This window comes from Pomacea canaliculata, linkage group LG13 (genome assembly GCF_003073045.1).
Source record: "Pomacea canaliculata isolate SZHN2017 linkage group LG13, ASM307304v1, whole genome shotgun sequence".
NCBI classification, from domain to species: domain Eukaryota; kingdom Metazoa; phylum Mollusca; class Gastropoda; order Architaenioglossa; family Ampullariidae; genus Pomacea; species Pomacea canaliculata.
Genome location: NC_037602.1, coordinates 1,222,342 through 1,244,712, shown reverse-complemented (window position 1 = coordinate 1,244,712; position 22,371 = coordinate 1,222,342). Strand labels below are relative to the sequence as shown.

The following is a 22,371-nucleotide window of genomic DNA, read 5'->3' as shown; positions in this document are numbered from 1 at the left end:
AAACTTTGATAGAAAATGTTTGTCTTCACTGTATGAAGTTTACAACCACGCTATAATTGACTACAACACTAATCTCACTTCATGTCCAAACAAACAAACAAATAAATAAACAGGTATTCACATTGTAACATTATAAACAGCTTGTTTAGATATCGTGTTGAAGTGCTTGGACTTGTTGCCACTTCAGTCCTCTCTGACACGAAGCAATATGTAAGCCGCGTACTTGTTTCAGGAAGAATCTTCAGAGAACAGTTTCCTTGAAATCTTGATCCGACTTGACTGACGAAGCAGTAAACAGTTGTTTAAAGTGTAAATATGTAATCAGACTTGCAATGAGAGGATGTTGATAGAGTGCTGTCTGATTTACCGCCACCAGTATTTTAACTCCTGACCCTCCACCCGACTCAATCAGTTGTTTGCTTAATGAGCCACCACTTCCCCGTAGATAGGTCCTGGGGTCAACAAAATTCGTGATTGGGACCTTATAGTCGGGAGCTCCAGCCCCATGTTCACTCTACTGACGGAAACCAGATGCCAGTGGAAGACTGTCGCAGGTTGGATACAATGCCCTGCAGTTGTATTCAAGTCCAACAGCTTTGAGTGTTAGCCACGGCCTGCTAATGGACTCGAACATAATCTGTAGATGTCAGAGGTGGAAAAAAGAAAAAGAAAACAAAATACTGCACTGTTTCTGAGAGGGGCTATATTTCAGACTCGGGAAGTTTGAGCTAGATTGTCTTTCGTGCTTCGGAGTTTATTTCCAAACTTTGTCGTGAGAATCACTTGGTTGGCAAATTTTTGTGGTTTAACGTATGTGAACTTCGTGTATGTGAACCTATCGATGTGAACAGTTTATGTGAACTTCGCTGATCACCTGCCTGTTCGTGCCTGTGGGATACCCGAGTCTACACAGTAAGCGGATTCTGTCTCACTCATACCTTGTCTCAGGGGAAAACTGAGTTTTGTTGTCTCACTAATTAGCAGTCCTCTCTCGTCTGTCCACACTCCTATGTACACCATGGCTACTAACAGCATCTAGCACTGCATCACCTCCATCATACCACCAGCAGCTCACCACCCCAGTGTCAATAACTTTTTCGAAAGTGAAAACTGCAAGAAATGTTCAGCTGCTGAAAAATATATATTTCTCTGAGTGACTATTCCAGTTCAAACCTTTCATGGCTGTTTAGAGATTTTCTTTGTATATGTAAAGATAATTATTGATAAACGTTCACACACTGAGGTATTCTAGTCTAATGATTCCATGGTCTAGACAAATCATGATGTGTTTTTGATGTTGCCGTGTTTCCTAGACGACAGCCAGAGGAGGACGCACTAGGAGATCACATCATCAGAGATGACAACAAGACAGCATAGCCTTGACCTCGCCATTGAATGACCTGCTTGCACGTGCAGCACGTGGCGTGACGTAACGTCATGGGGTCCGCACTCAGCAACGATCCTCCCATCGAGCCGGTGTGTACTGGCCGGCCGGCCGTCTGGCTGCATTCAAACATCTCTTTCTCTCTATCAGCCTCAATCTCAGTCTCTGCTGTACATCACCTGACTGACTCTCTCCTTTGTTACCACGAGAGTAGATATCCATGACAGAACGGTTGTCTGCTTGCTTGTTTTTCTGTCCTCCTTCATGCATACCAGGTTATAACGAAATCCGTATGTATTACTTCCAACTTGTCGGCTAATATGACAGATCGATGTGCCGGACACAGAACCCGGGTACCCTCCACCCAGCCCGCCACTGACTCGGAAGGAGGAGATCTACACCCACGTCTTCTTTCAGGCACTTGACACCAGAGCTCAGGAGGTGAAAACAAAATGTTTACATTTGCTTTTGGAGAATTTTCATGATGAAAACACCACAGGCGGAAAGTATAATCATTTAAATGAACATGATAAATACACAAGTCCCAAGTAAAACGCATTAAGACATCAGCAGCGGATGCTGGGGTCCAGGAAGCCACGAGTCCAACGACAAGAGACGAGGACATCAGCAGCCAGGACGACAGCTCAACGGGATTTGGCGGGATGGAGCAGGAGACAATAATTTGAAAACAACTTCATTACACAGTATATTTTAATTAAATTGATGGATTCGTCTATTTATTTCTTCAAAACTTATTTGCTCTGCAGGCACCGGAGTCTTTGAACTCCAGCTACAGCGCTCTCATGGAATACTTGCTGGAAGGTGTGGTCAGCGATTTACAGAAGGTCAGGGCGATCTTCGCATGGCTGTCTGCTCAGCAAATTGAAATAATGAGATTCCCCAAGGTGAAGAACGCTTACTCACCAGAGGGCTACATGAAATTAATTCAACAGGGCGAGGGTACTTACACTGGCTTCTTCGCTTTACTCTGCAGGTAAATATTCACCTTTAGATAGCGAAGATTTCATTTTGCACCAGACATGATATACAAAAATGGAAAAAATTTATTAACAAAATTTATGGAAAAACGATAAATAGTTTTACTTTGTCAGGTATAACTGTCCTTAGGGAGCAGTAAACTAAATTTTTGTTAAAACTTTCACAATACACAGAGCTTTGTGTCGGGTCTATAAAATAAGGACAAACCTTTGGGTACCAGCCCCGGTTGTTCGCAAACCTGCTTTCCTAGGGCCATTGATAAAAAGAAGACCAGCTCACACTATCAGACATGTATCAGGAAGATGAAGAGGAAGAAAAAGAGTGAATGAAGAGAATGTGTTAAAGAATGAAAATGCCTTCCATCAGTGAATGCTACTCTCTGTAATGTTTCTAAGCGTGTGAACGAGTCCCTATCAGCCCTCCTCAAATGTCAAAGTGCGGTTTGCAGGGCGGCTGGTCTACCCTGTGTGGTGGTCCGCGGGGTGGCGAAGGCCGCCGGGTACGAGGTGGGGCAACAGGGGATGGTGGGGCTGCACTCTCTGTGGAACGCCGTGTGGGTGGACGGCACCTGGCGACTCGTGCACCCGTACTGGGCCGCCGTGGAGCTCAAGGGCTTCCAGCCGGGTGGCTGGACCAAAGTGGAGGAGAACGGCCAATCATTGAGAGAGGCGTAAGTGTTGTCACGTGTCACGTGTTGTCACGTGTTGTCACGTGGTGTCTGCTGTCACCTTTAGTCACGGTGTTAGACCAAGTTTTTTGTAGCGAACTACATGAGACTTGAGACTACTTACTGATGCTCTGTCTTGTCCAACCTCCACCAGTTTCGTCCCCTTATCTAAATGGTGTTGAAGAAGTTGGGGAACAGCCGGAAAAAGCAAACAAGTACTTTGTTGTTTTTGAGGGAGGTAACTCCTACATTTACTTGTGCAGGGAGCGGGTCTCCTCAGGGAAAAAAATATACACCACAGACGAGTTCTGGTTCCTGACAGATCCAGAACAATTTGTTTACTTTTGCTTGGCATCAAAGCCTGAGTGGCAGCTGCTGAAACAACCCTGGGAGCTGTCCAAGTTTGTCAATGTGCCACAGTTCACCAAGTACTACTTTGGCTGTGGACTGACGCTCACCTCCCAGCACGCAGCCATCTTGAAGTCCCACAACGGTCAGAGTTACAGGCAGTCAAAGCAGTTTCCATTGCACAATAATCAAAAGAGTATATAAAGTCTTTTTTCTGTCATATTTAATACATAAAAATACATATAACAGTATTTCAAAGTTTTTCTAAATATATGCAAAGCAAGTCAGCGTTCATATTTAGCACACTATGTATGTTGGGGATTATTCAATTGCTTCAGCCTTGATTGACCATCTAAGGAAGGAAAGCCTGTATACTTTGCATCTCCTACTTTTTGTCATCTTGAACTGTCTTGTAATGTCCTCAGGGAGATGTGACATTTCACTGGGCCACTCCGAGTATCTCGATGCTGCCCTGGATTATTCCCTGTACTTCGACGACAGAAGCTCTGAGCACAAGTTGAGGTCAGCTTTGCAGTTGGACAAATACGTTATTCGCTTTGGAGACGAGAGAAAAAAATGTCTTCGAATTCGATTCCCAGTAGCAGGTATCTACAAAATCAAGGTGACTGGCGTGACGGACTCTCGCCACCATATTTGCTCCTTTCGTCTGGAATGTGACCAGGTCCCTGAGGACACTCGCCCCTACCCGAGTAACCCGGCGATAGGATTCGGGGTGGGCAAGGCCGCCGAAGAAGTAGGACTTGTCAATCCTCGCAGAAGAATGGCCTTGTGGTTGTGAACCCCGGGGAGACAGCCAAGTTCCATTTCAAGTGCACGGAGGAGCTGGACCTCGAGGCCAACCTCTTGCACCGAGAGCAGGCGGCGTCCGACCTCGCGTCCAACGTCAACGTTGAGCAGACTGACGATGACGTCACCATTGCGGTCAAGGTTCCGGAGCATGCGCGTGACCCGGAGTACGCGCTCGAGGTCAACGCGAAGCCAAAGGGGGCGAAAGGTCCTCGCAAGAATGTCGCCAACTATCTCCTCAGCTCCGGAAGAGAAGAACCGGAGGGCAACGACGAGTGCTCTGGGTATAAACGGGAGGACAGCCACGGGAAACACAGGAACCACAAACTGATGAGCATCGACAAGGGGGTACGTTATTATCGCTGTTCACATCGTCTTCCTGAGACTCAGCTAATTCTTTGATGTTCTGCCTTGTACGTGTTGTTTCGTATCTTGTGGTCGTAGTGCGAGTGCTGGTGTACAAGCTTCAGGCTTGTCTGTGGGCGGATGTATGTCATAAAGATGTACACGAGGCTAATATGAGATGATACGGGGCTAATGTAGGATGATACCGGGCTAATGTGAGACAAAGTGAACACCAGGCAAACAATAGTGAACACCATGCTTGTATTTGCAGACTACAGAGGAGCCGGACTCTCGCCGGAAGCTGGTGGACGCTGCCCGACAGGATGACATCGAGCGGCTGGAGAAGGCCATCCAGGACTTTGAAAAGGCCAAGCTGCCTGACCTCGGGGAAAAGGCCAAGGCCAGAAACAGACTGTACCAACTACATGAAGCTGGTAACTAGCAAACATTGTCGCATCTTGTGTCACAGGAAAGAGAGAGAGAGACGAAGTGAGCGAGAGAAAAAGAGACAATTTGACAAATGACCTTTGACATGGAAGAATATAGTTCCAACAACATTTAAGTACTTAAACTCAACCATACATGCAGCAGAGGAAGGAAATTTGACTATTGTTGTTAATATCCAGTTATTGTTAAATAATAAGATTCTGAATCGAACATGTATGTACCATCGTTACTGTGAGAGAAAGAGAAAATGAATTTTAAATACAAGGTCTTTAACAGTACCCTCAAAATTATAACTAAATCAGCTAAATTAACATTTTTCTGACTTTTTGGAAGGGTAAAAATGTTCCAATATAACATTCTTTATGTGCTTCTTAAAATATAAGCTTACCTAGGATCCTGATCCCAAGTTCAAAAGTCAAAAAGAAAGAAAAAAAATAGACAGCACGAGGCAGATCAGACAATAACTGGAAAGGGAGCAAAATGGTGTCAGAAAAGCACAAACAGCACACACACACACAAACACACAAACACACAAACACACACACACACAGGGACCTGACATCTATGGCCATAGCATGCACACCAACACGGAGCTCAAAGTCTGTGACCAGAACAAAATATTATCAAAAGAAACGCTACAGAAGTACCTGGAGGTTTACACCAATATACGATTATATGAAAACATTTTTGTCTCTAACCAGCCCTGAGACAGGCCATCAAGAGCCGCAGCGCCGACAGACTGGACGAGGTGATTCGCCAGGCACTGCAGTCCCACGTGGCGTTCGAGTTGTACGGAAGTGACGTCATGAAGGAAGCCGAGGATGTCCGGCGGCAGCTGAGGCGCCTGAGGCTGTACATGCACAAGGTGCTGCAGCTCGAGCCCATGACCGTCTCCGAGATCTACAGCTACCACCGACCTCGACCTCTGGTGCACGAGGTCATGAAGGCCACGTTCCTCTGCTGGGCGAGAAGGAGCAGCAGCTGGAGGTCAGTTGTCTTGGCGACAGTCTGCCGGAAAATAGTCTTTAGCGACTGGCTTACGTATGTCAGGGGCTGGAGGGGAAGTAGTCTCGCTGGTAGCTGTGGACAGGAAGCAGTAATGAATCTTTTAACGGCAGTCAGTGGACCACATGGAGGTCATGCCATGTCATTAGTCCACAACTACCTTAAAGATTAACTCTCGGGGCTAACAATGCTAACAGTACTAAAAATAGAATTGCTATTCACTTGACCTTGTGACCTTGACCCGACACTGTTTCTTGTAGCAATGGGAGTTCATCCAGAGCCTTCTGCGCAAGCAGGGAAGGGAGAGCATCATCCGGCGGATCAAAGCCTTTGACATCATTGACGTGGAGCCACGAAGCGAGAGAGAGCGCAGAGAGACTCCTCCGCCACTGCAACAAGTTCCTCGTGAGACAAACCAGCGCCGGGGCAGGAACCTTCTATAAATGGGTAAGGAGCAGGGATGACGACGATGATGATGATGATGATGATGATGATGATGATGATGATGATGATGATGATGATGATGATAACTCTAAATTCTCTCTCAATTAAATCACACACACATGCACACCAACACACACACATCTACACACACACACACCCTCATCCCTATGTACACTACCACATAAAACCTGTTTATATGTCGACCTTATCGCCGGCAAGTCTGACACTGAGCGATTGCGCCGCCGTCTGTCCTCCAAATCCTATTCCTTTCACTTTCCACCGCAGTGTCCTCAAGGTACGGGTACCTTTGCCCTCTAACCCTTTTTTCTTCCCGACCTCGTGATATTGTTCCTGCTCCTTCGGTTGTCTCGCCCACCCGTAAATCAGCTCGTTGTTTGCTGTATACCAATAAACTTCTTTCATTTGGCAAGTTTGATGCATTCGCTACTTCAGTCTGTCCACTGAAGAGCCGGAGTAAAACTGTCGAGTTACACGGCGGAGAAAAGAAAAGAACATCAAAGCCATATTTCCCAACTACCTCGTGAAACAGTCGTAAATTTCTTCTTAACCACCTGTAGGTCTCGTCTGCACAGGACAAAGTTTGGTAAATAAAAAGAGGAAGCCTTTAATCCTAGTGGACTGTGAAAGTCCCTACACCGCTACCTGATGTCTCAGAACAGGTAGGACAGGTACACACCGGCAACAGAAACCTCTGCAATCGCCTTCATCCTCTTACCCACCCTGAATCGAACCCGCCCCTCACAACTACCCCGCCCCCCCACCCCTTAAAAAACAACAAAAACCCAAAACAAACAAAACAAAGAAACAAACAAAGAAACAAACAAACAAACAAAATCCACTCTCCACAAAACCGCACGATCCAATCAGACGGAAGGATGGATAATTATGTAACTCAAATGTAGTTTGCAAACAGAATAATGTTCTTACTTTCATGTTCCCATTTAGAGCAAGAACATCGTCAACGAAGCGAAGAAGCTCGATAATCGACAAAAGTTTTCTCTGGAACCTTCTGCTGTCAGGAAGACAAGCGTCCCTGTGGTGGACACAGCATGAAGGGAAACATCTTGAGCTGAGGACACCGGGGATGAGGACATCACCACGAGTACAGACACCAGAAGTAGCCACAACATCGTGTACATCACAATGAGCATGATGTCGCACAACAGATACACTGCATACCTACACACTAAATACCTTAACACAATCCAGGCATCAACTTAGTACACAATACTACAGAAGACATCCACTTCCACACCCAGACACACACATATATGTATATATATATGTATACTATGTAAAAGGGCACCGCTGCACTTGTTAATTAATGAAGTAGCTCAATTAGTTCAGACATGTCCAGTAATATTACTACTTTAACAAGGCCTCCTATTTTTAGAATGTGAACATTTGTTTCTATATCGTTGTTGTATGAACAGTTGGTTTAATGCGCTGTGCTGTCAAATGCAGAATTCGGTCTGTTTGGACCTTGAGTAGCAGGAGAGTTTTATTACAGAACTGTTCATTTCTTGTTCACTACTTTTGTTACGGTATAGATTATTTAGGTAATAATTCAGTGAACACAAACATTTTATTAGAAAGGAGAGAAGAAAAAGAGACAAACACAACCAGAGAAAGACTTCTGTTACATTTTGATACATGTAGATAAAGAGTTGGATTACAAGTCATTTTTTAATGACAGAGCAATCAAAATGTTTTAGTTTGAAATTTGAGACACGGAAGATGCTGATATTATTTCTGTCACATAATTATTATGTAAGCCAGCAGGTCATGTGATGGTCACGACAGGGACATTAAATGGCGAGAGTTGATGTCACGTGGTAGAAGAATAATGGCAGCCACTGTGTACTTGAAATAATTGCCATTACTATTGCATGGGAGGTAGTGAAGGATTGATGGTGGAGAATTTTCACCTGCACACGTGGGTAGAAAACATGTCTCCAGCCAACCTGTAGCCGCCATCTGCACTAACGGGTACCTGTGTTACTGCACTAACGGGTACCGTCTTATCAAGGACTGTAGGTGGCGCCTTGTTAGACACGCACCACACATTCGTTACTATTAAGGCCACAGAAGTAACAATACAGATTTACCTGTGACTGGCAACGGCCCAGGACAGTAAATGTGATTGAAGACTCTGTCTCGCCCACCCTGAAGACGAGCTAATAGAAAAGGTCAGATACAGGTCAGATACGAGTCGTTTCTTATCACACTGAGAGGGTTGGGGCTACCTTCTCCTGCCATGATCTGAGGTCCCCTCAACGCTCCCTCCAACCAACTGCCATTAGGCTGTTGGGAGGCCTGGGGGTACCCTGGTGCTGGTGTTTGTGTACACTGAGGGAGCGATGAAGGGAGAGTCTGTATAAACCTTTTCCGTATCGGCGTGTAGTGACGAGACTGGTCAGAACTTCAAACAGGACAAGCCCACAGAATCTTTTACACCATGAAAAATGGTCAACAGCATCTTAAGACAAAATTATTAAAAGTATCGATCTGCAACCCCGGTTCATTTAGTAAAGAAAGTGAACTATTAACTTAAAAAGTAAATGAACACCAGAAGGAAGAAATGAACGAAAAAAAAAAAACACAAAAATAAACGAAAGATTTTTTTCACCCCACCAATTCTTTCACCAATAAAGAAGTAGCTCACGATACAAGTGCTCACTGTGTCCTTGTCTCGTATCTGTATGTTCACATGCGCTCACTTGACCACAGTGAACACCGGTGTTCATTTAGTGCTTCGTTGTTGTAAGTCTTCCTCTGAACAGACTCAGCAGTCATCTGACCGTCAGAAGCCCGAGAACATTCCCGACAATGACTAATTCATTTAAAAGGTGAACACACACAGCAGCCTGCAACATGTTGACACATTAAACTAAACCTCAGTGACAAAAGCTGTTCTGTCTGGGACAGTTTGCACAGAATATAGACATTAAAAAAGAGGAAAATTTAGGTATTTGCTATTTCTTGTCGAAAAAGGAGGAAAGTCCTTTCATCTTCATGTTTGTCCGTCTGATGACGACAGAGCCTCTAAAACTTTTAGTTTTCTTTCAATACTTTTAGTTTTCTTTCAATATTTTTAGTTTAAACAGAAATGCTCAGGAAGGAAATTCATGATGTTTGTCAATATTAAACCACGTTTGCTGCCAGGGTAGTCAACAATTCAACCTTTTTGAGAAAATGTGAATGGATGTGTCAAGGTAGCACGCCCAAACTCTTTGATATTTCCAGCAACCCTAGATTGGTTGCTAACAATAAAATATTTTATTTTGATACACGTATAAATATGCTCATTAGGATTATATTATTAATTTATTAAAGCTATATTATAATAAAAAATAAAGAAAAAAATCGTCTTCACTTAGAGTTTCTTGCACAAATCTCTCTAAATGCTGAAGAAGACACAGAAGTGCGTCGGCAGGGGAGAGTACTGTCAAGTAAGTACACAGCGATTAAAAACAATTAGTTTCCGTGTCCTCGTGAACTTTGCTGAGTGTGGACCGACCGCAAACAGCCGAGAGTATAAAACATTGACTCAAACAGTCCTCAGCTGCTCATCAATAGCCACGACAAGACGAGGACATCGCCAGCATCGTTTCTCTCCCTTGTCAGGTACCCGACATCTTCATTCTGAGGGCGTTGTCTCCCTCCAGTAACTCTTCTCTCTGTGATCATTGTATGTGTCTGGGTGATCTTCTTTCTGAGGTTTCTGTTTTTTGTTGCTCTTTACCATGGTCATTATCTGCCTCTGATTGCTATCTGAGATTAGCATTTACCTCTGGGTACCTGAGATTATTGTCTACCTTTGACTCTTGCTCTGTCTGAGATGCTGTCTACTTCCAGTTACTCTGAGATTATTATTTAATCTCTTCTTACTATCTGCATTATCCGCCATTTCATTTTATTTCCATAGAATTATCTACTGGTCAATTACCTATCACATTTCTATTTACAATTAATTCCTTTCTTTTTTCTGACACACTTTCTTAAATTTCTCGCTTCAGATTGAGTTATTTTGTCTTTCGTTTAGATAAGACCTTAGCATACTATTAAATTTTCTTTTTATTCTCAGAACGAGGCTGCACATGTCACCATGTGATCGCTGTTCATGTGAAGTATTTCACCTTCCTGATCATCTGACAATCCACTCGCAGGCCATCTAATGGTCGACGATGAAAACAAAAGTGTACCACCACTAATAAAGACAATAGTCACGGAGCAAATGGTTCAGCTTTTATTAGGGAAGGAATTTTAAAGCTTCCAGATATTATATAAATATTGAAGTAATTTTGATTTCACACGGAGCCTAATAATCATGAAAAAGTCGAAAAACGTCGTGTCTTCCAAAATCTCTGTCTGAATGTTCGCGAAGTTGCGACTGATATAAATTTGCATTAAAGAACATCAAGACAACAATGGCTAACATCACAGAAGGCGTGAAAGGAGCAGTTAGTCTTTCCGACAGCCGGGCACTATTTTTGAGCCAGACAACGAGTTTGATGATAAACATAGTTTCTCCCATTGAACTCATCTTGGGGACGTTTGGCAATGTCATGGTCATCGTGATATTTCGCCGCATGAAGGACCAGTCCTCCATGTCCATCTACTTCACGGCCCTGGCCATTTCAGACACAGTCTTCTTGTACTTCGGCCTCGGGTTCTTCTGTGGTGCAGGCACCAGTTCAACTTCGTGTTTTCCCATATTAACGATTTCACATGCAAATTAAACGTATTCCTGAACTACGCGTGCAGCGCCACATCCTCCTGGTTTCTGGTTGCCATGACGACTCAGAGAGCAGCGTCTGTCATATGGCCTCATCGAGTGAACATACTGTGCACGAGAAAAACATCGATTGTGACTGTCTGTGTGATAGTTGGTGTTGTATGTCTGCTGTACAGTCACATTCTCTACGGGTTCTATGTTGACAGAAGCATTTATTATTCACGTGACTGTCTTATGATTGAGAAATACCTTTTTTTCTTCAGAAAATATTGGGCGTTTGCTGATATGGCAATCGTGTCCTTCGGTCCCTTCGCCATCCTCCTCTTCGCCAATGTCGTGTTGCTGTGGAAGGTGGTGGCCTCGGTGAAGAGTGCCCGCCACACACTGGCCGCTGGTCAGTCAGGACAGGTGAGAGACCGCGAGAAGAAGACGTCCTCCATGACGGTTACCTTGATCACCTTGTCTGTCGCCTTCTTCGTGCTGACGGCCCCCGTGCGCATCTTTCTCCTCACCTACGCCTTTTTCTTATCTTTCAAGAATATGGCGGATGTGGAGTATTTGAACCTGATTTCAGAGGCTCTCAACCTCGTGTTTGTGTTGAACAGCTCTATCAACTTTTACCTGTATTGTCTCAGCGGCCAGAGATTTCGGACCGAGTTCCTTTCGCTGTTTTCTTGCATATCGGGGCGGAGAGAAAAGACTTCAGTTTGTAGCCAGTCGAGTGTCAAAACTCTCGACACGGAAACAGACTACAAACAGCTTAAAGGTGCTTCTCAGTGAAGTTAAACCCGCGTTTAATTTTGATGGATTTTAGTTCAAAGAAATACGGATCGGAAGATGAGTCTGGCATGGTAGGTAGTCAAGACTTTTTCCTATTTACCTAGCTTTGAAGTGTTTTATGTTCTTTCAGCATAAAGACCATGCTCACTCTAAGGCACGGTGTGCTCTTTATTCTGAATCTCTTGAATCTGTTGAAGTATTAACAATGGACAGAGCTAGGAACAAACAAACAATCAAGACGAAAAAAAAAAACCCCATTGCTTCCCAATTATAACGAGTTCGAGAAAGAAACGACGAATCAACCACATCAAAGTAAGTTTTCTGTGATAACTGTTATAAAAGTATTTCTTGGTTGCCAAATTGGTTTTAGTGGTTTTAGTTTGCTATGCTTGTCGGTTTAAAGGATTAAGTTTGTATATATATATATCAAGTTTGAAGGCTTTGACTTGTTTCGAGGTCTGAAGATAGTATGTAATGAAGGATGACAAAGTCTACTACTATCACAACTACCACCTCAACAACCGCTTTTATTAATATCTGTTGTATGACGATGGTATTTACTATCATGCCTATTAAATTTATTTATTTATTATATTTTAGTAGTTCTAATAGCGAGTAACAGGGAAAGAACGCCATTACTTTCTCGAATGGAACTTCTGTCAATCCATGGACGCATAAAGTCATTGCGAAGACTAAAACGTGGCAATAATGCTTGCCTTCTATTCTTGTCATACGGGTGTAAACACAAATCACGAATTAAAAGAAGTAATTTATTTATTATTTAAAGTGTGCCTTGAGTTTTCTGAAAATCTAGACACAAGACATTTTTGCTTTTGCCTGTGACTCGGGACAACTGCGATGCTGTATGGTTCGGATCCAGGTGATGAAGCTGGATGTGGATTAACACATCGTACAATGGCCACTCTGTCACCTTCACCCTGAAAATTGCTTAAAAACTTTATTCTTTCGTGATCTGCAGGCTAAACCAGTATTGTTAGGACTTTGTCACGTGCTCTTCTGATAAATGACACTGTAAACAACAGGTAAAGCCGCCATTTTATGTTTGTATGTATTGTATTTAAAGATAAGAATGATATGATAGAAGTAGACCTGTGACACTGGGTGTGTCAAAGTGTGTAAAGCTACCTCATCTGTTCTGAACTCTCCCACAGCTGCGGGCTTGCATTAATGAATACATACATGTTTACATCGTTAATTACAGCAACCACACGTGCTTTAAACGATGGCGATTGCACGGTTGAAATATTTACATTTTATCAAGCAGTTCAAATTTTCTGGGGACAGTTGGGTGAACGCTTCATGTCAAGGGATGAGAGATGTGAGAGTACATTTGAGAAAGAACATAACATAAGAATCGGAGCCTAAACATCTGTATGTAAGATAACTGAAAACTACAACTAAGGGCCGAGTTGTCCCCTGCAATAAGGTGTGAGCTAGTCGAGTACAGGTGAGAACAATGCAAGGCTTACCTTCGAGCCTCCATGTCTGCTTAAGGCCAAAGATAATTCATAAATTTTGATTTAAAATATCTTTGCCTCGGTCCACAGCTCCAAATCATTCGTTAAAGGCTTCATAGCTTCAACAAGCGGGATTATAGAGTATAGATATAAATTTAAGATATAACGAAGAACAAACTTGAAATGCACTCGCTTTAATTCTAAGATACATCGAGGTACATGGAAGTGTGTCCCTCACTAGTGGATACACCTGTGTATACTTCAAACTATCTTGTATGTCAGGGGGACACACTACGGTCCGAAGACGTCTGTGGACCGGTCCTTCTGACAAAATGTGAAGTGCACTTGTTGTCATGTTTTTGTTCAACCTAGGTTGATTGGATTGAAATTTACTTTATCAATTATAACAGAGGTAGAAATCGACGAAAGTACAACGATAACCAATAACACGGCTGACGGAGTCGTTAGACAGCATCGGGGGCGGCTGTCTTCAAAGTCAAGGTTGGTTTTAAAGTTATTGTGAACGAATTCAAACAGTTTTGCCTTAAACAATAAATTTGGTAACTGAAGGCCGTTGTTTACTCAATTGTTGTCCACTCCATGATGACTAGGTCTGTTGTGTAGTCCGTGGCCTGGCTCTTGGTATTTTACCGGCTCGCCACATAGGTGAGAACTGTGAGACCAGCTTGCAACAAGACAACTTTGCCCACCCTGATGTAAACAAAGGTGCAAACATTTGTACAACTAAAACTATTTTGTAGTCAACGCACAAACACGTGTATACTCTTATGCGTCTATCTTCATGTCAGGAGACTCGTCTGCTAGCATGCAGCTAGAATGTGCATACAACATTGGAGTTGTAGTGTAATATATCTGTGAAATAAAAGTGAATGTGTCTGTTCTTTTTCAGTCTGTGAATGTTGAACATCTGGGTGGTGGTAGTTGGTTGAATGTTTCTTTGACTACAATATAATTTGGTGAAAACCATCAGTGATGATTCTGTATGCTAGGTAATCTGTCCTTGCATTACTTCTCATTTAAATAAAATTTAGTTTCATAAACTGAAGAAACTGGGGTTACACAATCTGTCTTTCAACACGTAGGTGTGTACATACTAGTGGTTGTCGTGGTCCACACCAGGCGACTAATGGGTTCCCACCACAGCTCCCGCCTTCAAATCGTCACGTGACAGTGTTTGTAGACTAAGATGCTGTATGTTGACAGACAGAAAACTAAACATACCACAGTTTGTTTTTTTCTTGTCTTTATCAATTGTTTTATTTGTCCTGTTTCCCCCAATTGATTGTGCATGCTCTTATACAGGAGAACAAACAAACGCACGTTGTGAGTCGGACGTGACAATGAGAACATCTCTGAATGAGTGACACTGGCACACACACACTCACACACACACACACACACACACTCACTCACACACACACACACTCACTTACACACACACACACACACACATTCTCCAGTCTCTCTCGTTGAGGAAACAAGAAAGACTGGCACTCACTGTGCACATATTCGTGTGGACACCGAAGGGAATACTCACGAGGTGAGTTAAAGTCATCCTAGATAATCAAAGGGACAAAACTATTGTGTAGGGCTCATGCTGTACTGGTCTGGACATTGTGTGTTCTCCCTTGCTCACATTTATATTTTACAATGCATAGTTGTGGAAAGGGGCATCATCAGGGTTTAGTCTATTTCACGATTAAAAAGGAGGAAGAAGAAAAACAACGATAATGTCGAAAAAGACTGATAAGTAGACAGTAAAAGAATCATTAAAAAACAACAACAACAACAACAAAACAGCCAAAACAAAACAAACAAACAAACCCCCAAAACATAAAAAACAAACTGTAACTCGGACTCTCCTCTTACAGAACAGAAGGAAAGCTAATAAATACATTGCATTTATTTGAAACGATAACCTAACATGAATCAAGAGAAATAAAGTCAGATAACAAATTAATAAGACAAAGCGATGGAAAACTAACAACAAAGAATGCTAAAATAACAACACAAACATTAGTCTAGTCGGTCGAGGGTTCGTGGCGAAGTCTTCAAGTCCACAGACAGGGGGGGGGGGATTGGTGTTTTACGCCGTGCCAGCAACTAAGGCTATATTACGGCAAGCAGCCAGCCCTGTTAACAGATGCCACGTGCAGAGAAAGATCAGCGTGCCCGAGATGAGAAATGAACTCAGGGCAGCCAACCTTCACTGTATTGGTGACAGGCGTTAACAGCGCTAACCGTTGCGCCACCGGACCGCTTCTAAGTCCACAGACAGGACACAAGTAGTCCACGAACAGCCGAGGTCACAACCTAGTGACAGTGATTTTCATCATCACCATGGAGAATTATTCTTTTTCTTGAGAAGAGCTTTAAGACGAGATAACTGATGGTGCTACTAGAAGAACTTTATCATTTCCTTGTCTACAATCTTTGTTTCAAAACACTTCTATCGCAAAGAGTTCGGGAAATGGTGATGTGGTGCGTGCTGCAGGTCCTGCCATGCGGGTGGAAATAACACAAAGCAGGAAGAAATGAATATGTCTGGGTTTATTGAAATATGTCTTGAGTGGAACAATAAATAGTAAACTAGTCAATGGACCTTGTTTTGACCATTTAACAGTTCTCGTTTGTTGGTTTTCTCATGTTTGTCGCCACATTAAAAATATAGGTTCTGCCTTTAAGACAGTCAACGGACTGTGTTCTAAAGATTCTTTTAGCTCAATCACTCGCACTATGTCGGAGATACCAAAATATTTATTTTTCGCAGTTGTTTCCAAAACCAGCTATTGCCGGCTTTTTCATAATTTACGCGGTGAAAGGCAGCAGAAGTGTCCACCATAACTGAGGTAACCAGTGGGAACAAGCTGGAAAGTCACTTAGCTATTGTCAGGTAAAAAACATCTCTGTAAATAATGTGCGCGTTGTAGAATCTTGTCACGTGGTGCAAACACTCATTATTGTCCCTCTTCTACTTTTACACTTGGCCAAAGCTGTCTTCTGGGGGATGCACATCTGGCTCTAGCCTCAAGGTCCACCACAACTCCCCAGTCCCTGTAGGTTAGGAACACAAAGCAATACTCGGCTACTGACCTCTAGTCTTCTCGCAAGTTCTTTCTTGGAGGACACACCTTTGGTGCTGGTGAACCTGTCTCGAAAGTAAATCATCCCCCGTAAAAAAGCCCCCCCCCCCACCTCTCTCGGACATGTTCTTCACTGGTGGTGTTCGCGAAATATCGAAATGCTGACATTTTGAATATCAAATATGCAGCTGATGCTGTATTAATGGATGCATGCTAATGTATGCAGATAAGCGAATAATACCGATATTTGAGAGTGCCAGTCCCTCACTCATTATATTGTATAAACAAGCGTGAGGTCTGATGGAACCAAGTGATTACCACGTGACACACGAATCACGTGCCTGTCACGAGGTCACCAAAGGTCAACGGCGGAAAATTAGTCTGACCGTTGTTTTGTGTCTGGGGTTTGATCCTTGTAGCTTGGTTGTCCATGTAGGTTGGTACAGGCTACTTCAGGCCTCCACACCAGCTCAGTGCAGTCAAAACAATCGGAGCTCTTTAAATGAAATGTGGGAAAGTGGATCAGCACTGTTATTGTTGTTTTTAGTTATCACAAATACTGTTTTTGGTGTTCTGATGTTGGTTCTTTCCATCAGTTCATTTTGATGGTGGAGCAATCAAAGCATTAAACTTCAGGTGAAGTGGTCAACTCTGTCCTCTTTATTTTTTCTAACGAATAGTTTATCGAGAATAGCCTCACAGCTTTATGGCTTGACGGTTTTATAATTTCAGGTTTTGAAAATGTGACAATAAAATCATATGACAGTTTGCCATTGATGGTTTGTTAATGAAATGTGGTAGATGGACCTTTCACAAACAGAAAAAATCATTAGGAACATTCTTGCTTAGCGACCACCAATAAATCCACTGACATAATAATTTATTCATTGTTGGAAGAAAAACCATTGATCATGAAGATATTCTTCTGCTAATGAAAGTTACTTAGCTTATTTCTTGCTCCATTAGGATGTTGTTTGTAGATAACTAGCAAAGCTGCCTGCTCCTCCAACAATTAATGATCAGAATGTGTATTTCTTGCAACATGCCTCCAACACTTTGGAGGTCTTGCTTGTCCTGCTTACTTCTGGCATGCATACAACCCAGCCCCAAGTTTCACGATTTGCACTTAAGATAATTAAAAGCATGCAACAAAAGACACCAAAATATCGGAAGAACCACAACAGGGTCAAGAGGGCACACTTACATGTATAGTATGGTCTGACTCAGATGTTTCTATCTTCATATTATTCGTCGCTCCCAACATTGGCAGTCGCAGCCTCGATGTGATGTCGATGAGTCGTGCTGTGTGGGCGGAAACACTTCATTTCGTTTTTAAAATGCTTCTTGCACTTAGTATCAAAATTCATTAAAATCAGTTGCCTTGAGATGTTTCTCGTTATTGGATAAAGCAAAGGAAACGATAATAGCTCTTGAAATGTGGACGAACATTGCCGTTCCTTTCTCGAGATACACGCCTCCAAGCATTCCCGTGTGCAGAGAGAGGTCAACATTGTAACATCATCGTTTGTACACAAACATGGATTTTGTTTCCAGGTCTCCACGTGACTGAGGTCTTCACAAGCTGAACCTATCCATTAACATTTCTAGTGTTGGACTCATTCTGTGGACAATCATATTGGCAGACAAGATGCACAACAGATACTGATTGGAGCTTTTCCGAAACAGTGGAAAACGTGTATACCTCACTGTACTTTTAGTACAATTCTTTGTTTTTAGAGAGTCTGTAAATAGTCGTGGATACCTTTTATTTTTGTAATTACCTTGTTGCTTTAGTAAATAAATTGTGTACCGAAACTTGATTTATTCGTTGAAACGTATTTAAAATCAAATCGGGACATTTCGGTCCTTTCGCAATTCGCAGGACGACCTCCTATATCAAGAACAGTATCAACAAATAAAACTTTACCCAACTGCTAGGTGTCAATGGCAGAGAGATAAAACTAGAAAGAAAATTCAAACTTTGAATTCAGCGACATATATGAAAAAATGAGGTAAATCATGGTGAGTAACTTCTTTGGTCAGACGCAGAGACAGTGGTTACTACACCTGTAGACTTGCTCTGTAACTTAGCATCTCTTCCTGCACCCGTGAGTCCACACGACAGAATATGAAGAACCTGAGCCCGAAATTTGGTGCCACTGAGACAATACAGGTAAAAGGTGACCACACTGTTCATGTGATACAACATGTTGAAGTAGCGTGCCAGGGCCACGGCCAGTGCAGCATCCGGGGACTTCATCATGTCCCCGAAGAACATGTAAAAAATACGGTTTGGAGCGGTCAGGACTAAGAAAGTCAAAGATAAGGAGATCAAAGTCACAGTCAGCGACTCAGCTTTTTTCTTACGGACACTTACCTGTGCCGACTGACCTGTGGCAAGCCTTTGACGTGCGGTTTTCACTGAAATCAAAACAGTTCTAAACAGAACGGTGTTGGAGATGAGGAGGATAGCAAAGGGAGCAAAAGAAGATATAATGGCATCAGCCATCACCCACGTCTTCTGAAAAAATTCTTCGTACACTTTAGTAGAGCTTGCACAGAGCATGTACAAAGATGTAGAGTTGTTTACTGCCGGGAAAAGTGTTATTCCATAAAATATATGTGAGTACAGAGCTGAAATCAAAATCACGATAATACCAACGATCAACCGAGAGGTTTTATGTGTGCAGTATGCATTCACCACGTGCGGCCAGACAACACACATGGCTCTCTGGACGGTCATGGCCACCAAGAGCCAGGAGGAGATGGCCCCGCAGGCATAGATGAAGAAAGAGTTCAGCTTACACGTGATGTCATCAAGAAGAAAAAAGTAAAAGTCCAGCTGAACACTGGCCCACTGGTACAGGCCGAGGGCGAAGTACAAGAACAAGAGATCGGAAATGGCGAGGGCACAGAAGTACGCTGACAATGTCGGGGGATCTTTCATAAGACAAAATGTTGCAATAATCATTGTGTTTCCGAAGGTTGCAAGGATGAGCTGAACTGGGGAGATGATTTTAGTCACCAAACTGCTTGTGGCAAGAAGCGATTCCGTCCCCTGCCAATCTACACTTTCATCGGTTCTGTTGACACTCTCCATTTCCAGAAGTCTGAGAAGGTTGACCTCTCGTGTCACCTTTAGCACATTACACTTGGTTACAATGTTGATGCAATGTTTTCAGAAGCAGACATATTTGCAACAGCTTAAAGTCGTAAGTACTATTTAAATCATGACTAAAGACCTCCCTTCAGGCACCTACACACCATTCACCAAATAATCATCGGCAAATAATGATATACTGCTGAGTCGTCAACTGGATTATTTTCCTCTGAATCACTTGTTTTTCACTGACTTGCTTTAATAGCTGAAAGAAAGAAAGAAATGAGCAGACGAAGCAAAACGGAAAGGAATAAAATAAAATCTTCTGTTCTTAAGAATCAGCAAATCATTTAAAGTCTACTTTAGTATCAGGGCACCTCTTGTTCTCAAAACAGTGTTTCACACATGAAGTTTTAGAAAACTATCTTGCACTGAGCTGTACCTAGTTAAAAATTGCTCTCTGCTGATTTCGTATTAACTGGTTTTCTTTACAGAAACATGAAGGAAACAACAACTACAGGTGTAACTACCTTTCCCACAGGTTTGCATTGAGTCCTTGTTCTTCTGTTCTTGTCTTTAGATGTTGCACGGCCACAGAATCACACCTCTGACGCGAGATATAAAAAGCCACCCGGTATTTGTAAGTGTATCGGCGGACACAGATGCCACCCCTCCCCTCCCCCTGTCTGCTCCCACACGCACACTACTGTGGCATGCATTAATAAAAACAAAGGTTCTGTGTATTGACCAGTCACTTTTTTCATAAGACAAATGAATGGCGCAGGTTATTTCAAAATAATTGGAGCCATTTGTTTAAATTACTCTCACAGGTATACACAGGTATGTGTAATATGTGGAGACACCCATCGGTTACTCCGCACCTCACACCTAATGAACGAAAATTCTTACAACTCCTACCTCCATGCCGCCCTAACTTCACAACAAAAGAAAAAAACAAAATGCAAAAAATTACAAAAAAACCCAACAATTTTTGCAATTAAGTAATATTTTTTTAATGCGCGGGATGATAGATAACTGTAGATCTTCAGGTTTACACTAAAACACAGCCATACGCACTGATGCACGCGTGCACACACGTACACACACAGAGTGACACGCAGCCAGTGTAATATACTTTGAATCGAAGCAACTGCAGCACAAAATGAAAAATATTGATATGTTCAAACATTTTGCTCGTTAATTCCGGGTCAATTTCACAGGAAACGTGAGCAGAATTTCATAATTCATCCCAAATATCAAGTTTTTCTACATAAGCCTTACACAGGCAAGCTGATGTTACAACTCTCAGTGAATCGTCTGCGCATCCTCCAGCCTTGAGTCGATGCCAGAGATGACTTTAAAGGTTTGTTTATCCTTTGACCTGGTATTGTCTTTGTCAGAGAACAAGAGGCACAGTTGCTGTTCCTGCCAGACAGGTCTGTTAGTAGTGTCAAGAACTGGACACGAACTTTGACCTTTTACTTGTCAGAGAACTGGAGACAGGTGCTCGCCATGTCACGTGGGGTTTAGCATGACTTTGGATGTCCTGTACAAATAGGAGTCCGTGACACAGTGTCAGACATACTTGACCCTGTTATTGTCACTCTAGTCATTCAGTGTCAGATGAGAAGGGACTTCCGGTTATAGCGGGATCGCCAGGTGGTAGGGGCAAGAGGGAGCAAGGTAGGCAAGGTAAGCAAGGTGTAGGAAAAGGGTAATCAGTCAGTAAGTAGAAGACTGCTAGCGGTGGACTGGGAGAGCGACAGATAAAAATATTTACATACGTGGACCGAGCTTATACCTTGTTGTCAAGATACAGAATTCTCTAGAGGACTAAACAGGTGCAAAATAACTGGATGGAGCCGAGTACAAAATACTATTTCCTAGAACACCTCTCGTTCCATTCTCTAGTTACATGGTTTATGATTTTTATTATTTATTTAAAACAAATAAACAAACAATGTTAATCTCAAATTGACGAAAAATGATTTAATATTGAAAAGGAATTACTCCATAAGAGGTTTCAGGTATTTTATTGACCAAAATTTGTTACATAAATGTATAAATACAACACTATCAGGCTATTTTGTGTACAAGAACATTTTACATGACTGTATTTCTTTTCTCCACTGTCACATGATTGAACTCTCTTAAACTCAGTGTTACATCGCTACATTGGTTTACGAAAATATCTCTTAACATTAGGTGCAATTTTTTCATTCAGTAAAACATGTCAAGGGATAATTTTTTCAAAAATACATTGTTCTAGTTTTTCCCAAAGCGATGCAGTTCAACTTTATATAGTAGTAGCAGTAACCATAGTAATAGGGACGGTTGGTGGCGCTGTTAGTAAGACTGTCATGAAATTACAGTTAGAACCCAGTGGATCCTAATCTCGGCTGAAAAATTTAGCTTTCTTGACGTGAAACATGTTTTGAATGGTTCACCATCGATGGTTTTCTGTGCTACTCTGTTTTCCTTCACTTTGTATGTGAATGCATGTTAGTTTGCTTTTGTGTGTTGTTTGTGTGTGTGTGTGTTTGTTTGTGTGTGTGTGCTTGTGTATATGTGTATGTGTGGTCAAGTAAGAAAACTAAAGAGAGTCTTGCTCACCCTCCCTAGCAGCTGTTTGCGAGTAAAATTGCAAAGCTGAGTGAGAGAAGGAATAAAAGTAAATTACAACAAAGACAAGACATTGATTGCT

General features: G+C 42.4%; 2 protein-coding genes across 2 annotated transcripts; both read left to right on the top strand.

The window, feature by feature from the left end:
* The first annotated feature begins 1,411 nt into the window (after window positions 1-1,411).
* LOC112554106 (hillarin-like) lies at window positions 1,412-9,077 on the top strand. The gene is given in 11 exon segments (XM_025221711.1): window positions 1,412-1,476; window positions 1,712-1,825; window positions 2,152-2,378; window positions 2,832-3,053; window positions 3,314-3,543; window positions 3,824-4,171; window positions 4,174-4,553; window positions 4,822-4,984; window positions 5,699-5,984; window positions 6,263-6,449; window positions 7,413-9,077. Coding segments are annotated over 11 exon segments (2,304 nt in total). The 5' UTR covers window positions 1,412-1,437; the 3' UTR covers window positions 7,521-9,077.
* A 2,387-nt stretch (window positions 9,078-11,464) lies between these two features.
* LOC112553550 (probable G-protein coupled receptor 139) lies at window positions 11,465-12,036 on the top strand. Its single transcript, XM_025220838.1, has one exon. The coding sequence runs from the start codon at window positions 11,491-11,493 to the stop codon at window positions 11,983-11,985; it is 495 nt and encodes a 164-aa protein (XP_025076623.1). The 5' UTR covers window positions 11,465-11,490; the 3' UTR covers window positions 11,986-12,036.
* The last annotated feature ends 10,335 nt before the right edge of the window (window positions 12,037-22,371 follow it).